Genomic DNA, 12,225 nt, shown 5'->3' with positions numbered 1-12,225 from the left:
AAAATTGGTTGACTGCTGATGAATTGGTACTAAATACTGACAAAAAGGCTTGAAAGAAAAAAACTGAAACATCTAATAGAAAATCCAAAATTCCTGGGCTTAACGCTTGACCCAACACTCTGTTGGCATCAGTATATAATTGGTCTCAGTATTTATGCTATAAAATGCTTTTGTGGTGAATTGGACTAGGACGGCATCCAGACGGCCTATTTTGGTATCTCCCAAACGTATTAACTATGGTCTTGTTGTATGGGTTGGAGCCTCCCATGCTGAAGAAGTAAATTCAAATTCAAAGTATTTATTGCACATTGACATTTGAATGATTACATAAGTAATACTAACAGGTGCACGGTCAAGATTTTTAAAAGTATAACTAAAGTATAAGTGTTGCTGTATGTACTGCATGAATTGTCTATATATTATTATGTCTATACAAAATAATAAATCATCCTTATTTTACATAGACTGAAGTAATAATAATAAATAATTGCATAGGTTGGGATTTTAAAATTGATTAGTTATATTATTTGAAAAAAAAATTGTCTGCATTTCATTTACACTGTAATAAGCCTTTTCTATGAGGAGGTTTTGAATACTATTTTGAAAATTATAATTTTTAAGCTCTTTTAGTGATAAAGGTAAACAATCATATAACCGAATTCCCATATATAGTGGACTTTTTTCAAATAAAGAAGTTTTATGGATTGGAAAGGCAGGAAGAGTTTTGTGTCTAGTATTTTGATTATGCTGATTTTTGTATTGTTCAAAGGTGTTTGGATTTTTATGGACTAATTTCAACAATTCAAAAATATAAACCTGGTAGTCGAGTATTTTAGATTTTTTTAAATAGTGGACGGCAGACCTCTCTAAAGTTTGCACCAACCCTTGCTCTCAGAACAGCTTTTTGGGCTATAAATACTTTTTCAAAGTCAGGACATGAACCCCAGAGTACAATACCGTATTTCAAAATCAATTGAACATAGGCATAATATACAATTTTACAAGTAGAAATAGATACTGAATCTGCTAATATTTTCATTGCAAAGCGAAAAGAGCTTAGTTTGTTTATAAGTATAAGTATTTATAATACAGAAGAAGGCTATCTGTGTTATTGCCGGAGCAGGAAGCCTTGTTCATTGTAGGAGTATCTTAAGATTCTCACTTTACCTTGTCTGTATATAATGCAGTTTTTGCTATACCTTAGAAACAATGAAAACAGGACTATGCTCAGAAATGAAATCCGCTCTTACAATACAAGAAGTAACCATTTTATAAATTTACCTCAACATAGACATAGCAAACATGAAAAAAATCTTCTGTATTTTAGTGCATCTGGGTTAATGAATAAGTTGCCAATTAAAATGAAAACATTAAGTAACTGTTCTTTTAAATCAAAACCATACAATTTCTTGCTAAGTAATGCTTTTAGCCAATGGACTAAAAATGACAAAATGGTAATAAATAAATTTTAACATGAATTATACTTACTTGCTTATGTATTTATTTGGAATATTTTGTGGCCAATAAACTATTATATTCTAGTCTATCTGCTATAAATAAGAATTATAAATTAAGAGATTACTTTATTCCAGTCTGAACCAGAAGTACACCTTGGCACACCAGCAACTACAGCAGGAGTATGAGAAGTTAAAGCAAGAGGAGACTGAAAAAAGCAACCGGCTTCAAGAGCTCATGTAAGCATTATCATTATCTACTGTTATAACATTGCAACAAGCTTTATGCTTTCATCAACCCTAGAACTACCGGTCATTTTTTTTTAAATGCCAAGGGATTTTCTCTACTAGTATAAGTTGTTTTTTTTTTTATTCATAAAAATATAACTCATTTGATGTTAAAATAGTCTTGTATATGGTATTCTCAGCCAAATTGATTCTAATGGTGTTTGTCATACAAAAAAGTGAACAAAACTTTTCTAAAAAAGCATAATGTAATTTTTTTTAGAAATTTAGCCTTAAAAAGTGTTTGATATAAGTATACAATAATAAACCTTTTAACAATTTCTTATAGATTGTATTTGTACAATGTACATTTTGAATTCAAAGAATTTATCATAATGTACTTGTAGGTGAAGGTAAATGAAGTAAATATAAATAAATAATTGAAACCAAATTGTCATATGTTTTAACTACCTAGGTGGCTAAATGTTTTTATTTAATTTTGTATGTGATCAATTTATATCATTCTAACACTATCAAATAATACATTTTTTTTTAGTAAATCTTGGTCTTGGAATAATACATTAGGATTAATTTTGGCACATTCGTAAATTTAAAAATGTTCTAAAGTTGACAATAGGTGACTTGTTTTTTTGCAAGTATTTTTAAACAAGATTTGTTTTATAGTTTTTAAGAAGGAAATTTATTTTTCTGCCTGCTAACAGGTAAAAACAGTTAGGAAAATATCTCAATATTTGTAATTTTAATATAAAAAAATAAAACTGCAAAATGGCTGAAAAGGCCTATGATTTGTTTAATACTATTGGGTGGAAAATCCTCAAGCATTTTTGGAAATTACTTCTCATTTTCGGCCTGGCACTAAAAGGGGTAGTGGTATTTGTCATTGGCATATAATCATCCCATAGTAATTGTAAACTATTCGTAGTAGATTATGTTACAGTTACGTTATGTTACGTTCTGTTACAGCCTGACAAACGAAAGGCGAGAGCAGGCCAGGAAAGACCTGAAGGGCCTGGAGGATACAGTCGCTAAGGAGCTACAAACACTTCATAACCTTCGCAAACTGTTTGTCCAAGATTTACAGGCTAGGATCAAAAAGGTAAAATCATGTATCTTTACATATTTATGCTACATATTTAGAATCAAGTCACTTGAATGACCAGAGCCGTCGGCTGTCAGCCTGTGTAACCAGTTGCACTTTCGTCTATTCGTATCAACTCAATTGAGTCTAGTAATGGTAGGTCCAATTTCACAGTTAATGTGCTCAGCACAGGTTTGTGATGGAAAGACGACTCTAAACGACTGACGTCTCGCCACTGCCTTCTGAGACAGACAGGCAGTGTCTAGAGAGGCTGGCAGTGGCAGTAAGGTATGGGGATGTGATGGAAAGACGACTCTAAACGACTGACGTCTCTCGCCACTGCCTTCTGAGACAGACAGGCAGTGTCTAGAGAGGCTGGCAGTGGCAGTAAGGGTATGGGGATGTGATGGAAGGACGACTTAAAACGACTCACTTCTCTCGCCACTGCCTTCTGAGACAGACAGGCAGTGTCTAGAGAGGCTGGCAGTGGCAGTACAGTATGGGGATGTGATGGAAGGACGACTTAAAACGACTCACTTCTCTCGCCACTGCCTTCTGAGACAGACAGGCAGTGTCTAGAGAGGCTGGCAGTGGCAGTACAGTATGGGGATGTGATGGAAGGACGACTTAAAACGACTCACTTCTCTCGCCACTGCCTTCTGAGACAGACAGGCAGTGTCTAGAGAGGCTGGCAGTGGCAGTACAGTATGGGGATGTGATGGAAGGACGACTTAAAACGACTCACTTCTCTCGCCACTGCCTTCTGAGACAGACAGGCAGTGTCTAGAGAGGCTGGCAGTGGCAGTACAGTATGGGGATGTGATGGAAGGACGACTTAAAACGACTCACTTCTCTCGCCACTGCCTTCTGAGACAGACAGGCAGTGTCTAGAGAGGCTGGCAGTGGCAGTACAGTATGGGGATGTGATGGAAGGACGACTTAAAACGACTGACTTCTCTCGCCACTGCCTTCTGAGACAGACAGGCAGTGTCTAGAGAGGCTGGCAGTGGCAGTACAGTATGGGGATGTGATGGAAGGACGACTTAAAACGACTCACTTCTCTCGCCACTGCCTTCTGAGACAGACAGGCAGTGTCTAGAGAGGCTGGCAGTGGCAGTACAGTATGGGGATGTGATGGAAGGACGACTTAAAACGACTGACTTCTCTCGCCACTGCCTTTCTGAGACAGACAGGCAGTGTCTAGAGAGGCTGGCAGTGGCAGTACAGTATGGGGATGTGATGGAAGGACGACTTAAAACGACGACTGACTTCTCTCGCCACTGCCTTCTGAGACAGACAGGCAGTGTCTAGAGAGGCTGGCAGTGGTAGTACGGTACGAGGCTGTGATAAACCAGGATAAACGCGTGTCCTTGATCTTGACCCAATTCCACCCAATTGTTGTGATGCGTATACTACGCACTATAGATAGACTGTTCAAAATAAAATAGTTCTTACAGATTCACATATAATGAGTACTACCTGTAGGTTATATTTGAATAATAAAAACATGTTTAACTGTGATTGTTTCAAATGTCTACATTATTTCTCCGATATATATCCGATAAACCGGCATATTTAATAATTCGGCATGCCTCAAGTCTGTACCATGCCGGATTAACGGAAATGTACTATTTTTCTTTATCGAACATAACAGCAATTGATTATTTAACCGTAGTGATAAGCAGATTATGTGCCTTTAGGTTAGGGATTTTTTCAATTGCAGAGCTATTATATTTTGTGCCTACTATTTATTTTTCTGTTACTTTTAGAAGTACTGTTCCGACAGACTTAGAATAACCTCCAAGATTCCTTTTTCCGTATGCTATCATTAAGAAATTGGAGGAATTTTTTTTATCACTTGGCATAAAACATATTTTAATATTTTTTGGTAAATTATTACTAAATTATCTTTTAAGTTGTCATTGCCTATGTTGTTTATAACTTAAAAAAAAACATTCTTCTTGTAAAAACTATAAAATTGGTTAACAATTTATACTACAAGATTTTCTGCATTAGACGGCAATGTTGATCTGTTCAGATCTTGGGGCTTTTCTGATTACACTTATATCTAAAAAGGGCTAAGTTTTTTTATCTTTTTACTGATTGATTTTCATTCAAAACATAAAAATGTTTTTTTTGTACAATCAATAAAATCCAAGCTCTTATTAAATAGTAAAATCCAACCCACATACCCATTTTGAAATGTATTGTATATCTTACATACGAATATCAATTATAATATTCTGTTTAGAGAAGAAACATACCTGCTGAATTTTTTTATACCATCGTAGATAATTCATTTTAATTTTATTTTGCTTCTATATAATTGAACCTGAAATTTGTATGTATATACAGAGATTTTAGTATAATGTATTCTTAGTTTTTTCCTTTAAGGAATATTCAACTTTAGTATTGTAACGAGATGTAAATTTTCTTGCAGTTGGATAAGTCAAGGTGTAACAGAAGACATTACCTTTTCAAAACCCTCCTCCGGTGTTCCATGCAATATGTTTCCCTCTCCCAAGTAAACCTTATTTCACTTTTTAACTTGTTTTAAATTTCTTAGAACTAAATTGTTACATTCTAGCTATTTTAGTTGTAATAGTGATGTAGTCTTGGACGGTAATTGATATGTAAACTGATGCTTTAAAAAAATATTACCTAATCGACTCTTTGTATAGTAATAATTGTGTTTAAGATGATGAGGGGCTGTGTTAAAAGTGCCACACTAAAAGTATGAATCACATAAAAAATAAAATTATTGTGTATGATGAATTATACATGAATTATCTCAGAAAAATGTCAAGACTAAAGTCCTGAGACCTGACTGAATGATCAACTATACAAAACTACCTGTGTACATTTAAAAAAAGAATTTACATAGATCTGAATTTACCCTTTTGACCATAGCGCCACACAATAGCAATAGCTATTGTGAAGTAATACTTCATCATAAAATAATCGCAATTCGTTTATAACTTTTTACAGTCTGAACAAGCGATGTTCCCATTATGTAAATCATGTTGATTTTTCATGCTATGAATGAAATGGTAACTTTGCACTAAACTTCTTGCTAATTCACCAACTGCCAACTTGAAAATATCACTATTGACAAAATAACCCAAGATTGCGACTTTTGGGGTCATTCTTTAGTCATTAGTCATTCTTTATTTGCAAATTACGTATTATATGGGTACACAATACAGGTGCGTCGTCAAAAACATAAGAATATACACTATCCTAACTAAAGCTAAAATACATTTTGTATTTTAATTAGCACTTAATAAACAGTCTATAATATAACAGATAATATAATACAAATAAATACAAAAAATAAATTAAAATATTAAAACCTATCAAAAACAGGAGGGTGCAGTCAAGAATCAAGAATCAAGAAATCTTTATTGTCTTTAAGCACTTGACAATGCAATGGACAACGTCACTTTTTATTATATCTAAAAGGCTACCTACTCCTATCACACCTTTAAAACCCCATAATACGTGTAATGATTAGACTGTAAGTCAAAGTAAATTTTATATGAACATGTGAATAACGCCACAATTTTAGTCATTAAAAAGAAAATAAAAGTAAAAAATGGTATTAGCAGCATCTCGTTAAATATATATAACATATCTAAAACATTATATACACAATAAATTAAATAGTAAATAAAACAATAAAATATATAACAATAAAACAATAAAAAGTAAACAATAAATAGATAAAAATGCAACAAATTTAAAATTAACAATGAAATAGATTTAACAACAATAAATAAAATAACAAGAGATAAACTATCAACAAAATCATAACTATTAAAAAATTAACGTACTAATATCACAGGTTAAGTAGTCATTTAAAGAATAAAATGTGTTATCAACAAGCCAATTACTCACAACATTTTTAAATCTATTAATAGACACATGCCATGCTTTTTCAGGAAGTTTATTAAAAAGTTTAATCTTCATATAAATAAAAGTGCCTTTGGTTTTCTCCAATCGAACATTCATCTGTTCAAGCATATATTTTTTTCTTGTACAGTAGGAGTGTATTTCTTGTCTACTATAATAAAACTATCTAATTGTTCCTTGATACTAAGTAAAGTACAATAAATATAACAGGGATGGAAGGGTCATAATTCTAAATTTTTTAAAAAGTGGGGACACAAGAACCTCTATTGCCAACATTTGCAATAATTCTAATTACTTTCTTTTGCCAAATGAAAGCAGTTTTAGCACTAGTACTGTTTCCCCAAAGTGTTACACATAGCTGAGCTGGGAATGGAAAAAGGCGCATAATATGCTGTGACCAACATTTCAGTACTGATATTTATACTTTAGTTTCCTGATAAGGTATGTAACCCTAGCTAATTTTTTACAAAGAAAACTTACATTGTGCATCCCAATTTAATCGATTATCCATGTATATTCCTAATAGCTTAATAGGTTCTGTGTATTTACTATCAAGGACACAATTTCCATCAAGAGTAAAAAATTAAATTTTCTGTTTTGCTATTATTTTACTACCAAAAGGTTGGCTTTTTAAACCACTTAATAGCTTCAGTCATTGCCTGCTCCTGTTCTAAAAATTAAAGTTTCCAGATGTTTATTGCTATTTAAAATAGTTGTATCATCTGCATATAGAATACACCTACAAAGGCATATTAAATGAAAAATCATTTATTGCTACTACAAAAAGAAAAGGACCGAGTACTGAGCCTTGTGGTACTCCTAGTAAAACATTTTGGAAACCAGATACATCTTTATTTTGTGAAACCATCTGGCTTCTATTTTGTAATATGATGAAAATAAACGTAATTCATTATTTTTTATGCCATAAAAATGTAGCTTTTTTAAAAGCAGGTCATGAGGAATGCAATCAAAAGCCTTACTTAAGTCAATTAAGGTAGTAGATGTCATTATTTTGTTTTTCAAAATTCAGAATAACCTGTTCTGTTACAGTTTCAACCGCTTTTACTGTGTTTAAACGTGGGAGAAAAACCAAATTGGTCTGAACAAAAAAGATTATTTACAACAAAAAAGTTATACAATTGTTCTTTGATACAAAACTCAAATATTTTACTAAGAATAGGAACTAATGAGATTGGTCGATAGCTAGAGGGGTTAGTCCTATCTCCTTTTTTAAAAATTGGCACTACTTTTGTTATTTTTAAAGCTTGAGGAAATGTTCCTTGGTCTAGCATCTTATTAAATAAATAAGTAACTGGCTCTAATATTATGTCAATGATGTCTTTCATAATTGCATTGGAAAAACCATAATAATCCTCACTTTTTGAGGTACTCAATCTAGATGTACAATATAAAACATCATTTCTTTCAATATTTTTTCCATTTAAAATCATTTTTTTTTAATACACCCTTATTTCTTATGTAATTTTCTAAATATTCAGTGAATTAGTTCCAGCTATCAAGCAGGTACTCATCTAAGGAGTAATATGCCTCCTACACCAACTTATACTTTACAGCCTTTAACATTTGTTTTTGATTAAGGCAAGCGATATGGGGAGGTATTTATTAAAAAATGTTAAAGGCATATATGATGGGTTTTTTTAAATAAGGAGAGATTATGGTGGGGATACTGAAATTTTGTATTTTGGGGTTAAAATGTTATCAATTTATGTTATTAATTATTATTTTTGTTCTGTATTTCTAAGAGGTAGTTTGGTTAGAATGTTTTGAGTCGGGAGTCGTCCACAAATAGTATTGAATTTGCAAAAAACCTCCATAGACCCTAAAGTATTTTCCATGTTTTTTTTTTGTTGTATCTACAATAAAATGGTTATAGTTATTTGGAAGACAACTTTTCTATCACCTCATTCGATTTTTCTCTTTCTTGAAATGATGTGTTTGTCCACAGTCTGTAAACGCTGAGGACAATGAGGACGACGGTGGGTCTCTGGCACAGAAACAGAAGATCAGTTTCCTGGAGAACAACCTGGACCAGCTGACCAAGGTGCACAAGCAACTGGTACGAGACAACGCGGACCTGCGCTGTGAGCTGCCCAAGCTGGAGAAGAGGCTAAGAGCTACCATGGAGAGGGTCAAGGTCAGAGCACACATTAACTCTTTAGATATCGTAGTTAGTAGTAAGGGTAATTCAAGCTAAAGACGTTGGGTTCGAAATAATATGTAACTGAACAAAAATTCACCTAATTTAGGATTGTGATACCTCCTAGGAAAACTTCCTCCGCCAGCAGAGCTTGAATGGTTTACAGACGGCTCTAAAACGAAAAGTGACACAGGGGCTGGAATTGTGGGGGTGAGACCATGCAGGGAGCTGGTGGTCCCTATGGGTCCTTATCTTACAGTTTTTGAGGCGGAGGTCGCAGCCATTATGGAGTGTGCTTGTGAGAATCTTTGTCTGCGATATAGGAGTAAGACGATCAATATTTTCACACATAGTCAGGCAGCACTGATGGAGCTGGACTCTTGTGTGTTCAATTCCAAACTTTTCTGGGATTGCAATCAAGTTGTTTCTTCCCTTGCCAGAATCAACAGTGTGACTGTTTGTTGGGTTCCTGGTCATGGGGGGATCTCTGGGAATGAAAGAGCTGATGGCCTGGCCAACTAGGGCTCAGTGTCAATTATGACAGGTCCTCAACAGTTCTGTGGTATTTCAAGGTGTGAATCCTTTGGGGCTGTCTCAAAATGGGTTCGTGCTGAACATGAGAGAAGGTGGAGGTTATGTTCGGGTAGCAGAATGGTACTAAAGTCGCCTACATCCAGGGTGGCATCTGATCTTCTCTCACTAAGTAGATTGATGACTTCTCTGGTTATAGGTCTGATTATGGGACATGGTCACCTGAGGAAGCATCTTCACAGAATCGGTATCCTTGGGAAGATCCGCTCTGTAGAATGTGTAATGAGCAGGAGGAGACTGCTGAACACCTGCTCTTTGATTGTCTTGCAATAGCAAGGGAGTGGTATGCCATCTTTGGTACTTTGTACAAAGATGGTGAATTTCCCAAGGAGGACTTGATAGGTTGTTTTCGGTGGTTTGTGGCACTGCTGAAACCGTAGACTGGTAGGCCTCATGGTGTGCTTCCGGGTTGCGCAAAAGGCCCTTGAGGCTTAAGTGCTTGGCAATAAGCCGCCCCATAAAAGAAGAAAGAAGAAAATTCATCTAAAGTTAATAACTGTTATTCAGGATGGAAAAGGGTTCTAAGTCAACTTTGGTACATAGTGTGATTGGTTGTTGTAGGCTCTGGAGACGGCACTGAAAGAGGCCAAGGAAGGAGCGATGCGCGACCGTAAGCGCTACCAGTTTGAGGTGGACCGTATCAAGGAAGCAGTCCGGCAGAAAAACCTGGCACGACGCGGCCCCAGTGCACAAATTGGTGAGTTACATTCTAATGTGTTTTATCATCATGATAATTCATTTAACTCTGTAACTGATACATTTAAATACCTAGAACGGTGACTGAGAGTTTTGTTGGTAAGCATTAAAAAATTCTTAAAACATAAATGAACACAAACCATTTGTTATAGCATATAATTTTAAATCAATCAATCAACTTATTGTCATAAGACTTTTTACAAGTATTAACGTCAGTATCGTGGCACAGTGCCAAGTCTAGATATACTTATAACTATAATTACAGATAAATTATTGTAATAAAGTTTAAACTTTTTATAATTTGATGTATTTTAAGGTGTTAAAAGAGTTACATACTATATATTAGTTAAAATAAATTACTTCAATAAAATGGCAATTAAAAGTTTTAAAATAATGGCATTAATCAACAACACTAAAATTCAACAATTAACAAAATATTTATAAATTACTAACAATAAATAAATAACAACTAGAAATAATAACATTTCCTATCACACTTGCACTCATTCATTTCCATGTTCTTCACTACTTGTTTGTTGCATTGCAAGCGATGTAAAAAAGAAGTAACTTCTTAACTTTTTTTTTGTGTCACAGCCAAGCCGATCCGAGCAGGCCAGCAGCACTTGCAGGGGGTGAGGCCGGTGGTGGGCCCCGGCCGCATCCTGGGCGACGACGACACTCCCAAGCGCAAGAGCATCATGGGAGGCGGTGGCAACAAGGGTACGTGTCTTTAACTCGACAAATGAAACAATTATATGTTGTCATGTCAGATTCTTTTTTATTTATTTGTATATAATAAGTATGTGTTTTGTATCTCTCATTTAGTCCTGGATTTTTAGATCAGTCCCTTAAAACAAGATATGGATGCCACTGAACACATTTATTTATAACCTTTTTGAATTCTGTTGGTATTTAATTGTTCATTGGTTATTAATAATTTCCAATTTGAAAAAGAATCAAGATTATTCTAGCAATTAACTGTTAAATCTTAACGAGGGTTTTCTAAACCTATTAAAACCTCACAGGAGCAAACTTTCTGCTATAATCATGGCTCGTAAATGCTTCCTTTGGATCAGCAAGATCTCATATTTTGCTTACAAAATGAGTTTGGAATTGTTACTGCTACTAAACCAATTACCAAAACATTATTGACATGTGGTAGTTATTATATTTGAGGCTGATTTTGTGTACTATGTAGATCTATTTATTAGTTATTGAGGAAATTTGTGTTTTCCTATATTAAAATGACAGTTCACATAGGATAAATTCTTTGGCTATCCAGGTCTCGATTCTACCCATATACAACTTGAAAATCAGTTTATTCTAGACTGGTTTATTGCATTAAAAAATAGTCCATTGTGTCCCAAAAATTTGTCTTTTTTACAATCATTAAATATATTACAGTTCAAATACAATTTTGTTTATTTTTTCATAAGAATTTCATAAATTAAGACTAAAAACTACATGGAAAAGAAAGCCACAGATTTATTTATGAACATTATCTATTTTGTACGCTTTAACATCTTGGGAATTCAACTTTTTAAAGATTTTAATTGATTTTTTGAAAAGAGTGAAATGATTTGGTAGGCTACGTTTGGAGTCCTGTAGATCTGAAAAGAAAAGCATATAATAACATACGTACACAGAAATAAAATATTTTATTTTATTTCCGGGATAAATTTTCAAGATACATGTTTTTATACACTCTGCACATCATTTTTGTGAATTACTCAGTAGTAGTAGTAATAGTAGGAGTTTTTCATCTTAGATACAATAAGTATAATAAGAATTTGTAAATATGTGGTTATGAATTCTACAATAGAAATGATTATTCATAGGGGTTGCTAAAATACTAAAACTCTTTGTTCAATTGTAAGTTGTATATTTTGTTTATTTTGAGATTTGTGGTTATTATAGTGTATGTTGTCTATAAATATTTTAATTTGTATTTTAGCGAGTCATCATCACAAATCGAGTTAGAAGCAGAAAACGAACTGTTGGAGATTATCAAAGTAATACTAAATGTGGAATTTTTGTGTGACCGAATGAATTTGCTCTGATTGTCCATAGGCTTTTTGTCCCAAAGCTTT

The 12,225-nt window shown here is 33.9% G+C and overlaps 1 protein-coding gene across 1 annotated transcript in view; it reads left to right on the top strand.

Annotated features, from left to right (window-relative positions):
* Positions 1-12,225, top strand: part of LOC124366273 (kinesin heavy chain-like) — a 94,587-nt gene that overhangs the window by 73,954 nt on the left and 8,408 nt on the right. Inside the window, 7 exon segments of the mRNA XM_046822678.1 lie at positions 1,593-1,694; positions 2,664-2,796; positions 8,657-8,845; positions 10,001-10,136; positions 10,730-10,750; positions 10,753-10,855; positions 12,090-12,147. Coding sequence (XP_046678634.1) covers positions 1,593-1,694; positions 2,664-2,796; positions 8,657-8,845; positions 10,001-10,136; positions 10,730-10,750; positions 10,753-10,855; positions 12,090-12,147 — 742 coding nt within the window.

Source organism: Homalodisca vitripennis, chromosome 7 (assembly GCF_021130785.1).
Source record: "Homalodisca vitripennis isolate AUS2020 chromosome 7, UT_GWSS_2.1, whole genome shotgun sequence".
Taxonomy (NCBI): Eukaryota; Metazoa; Arthropoda; class Insecta; order Hemiptera; family Cicadellidae; genus Homalodisca; species Homalodisca vitripennis.
This window is presented reverse-complemented; position numbering and strand designations above follow the sequence as displayed.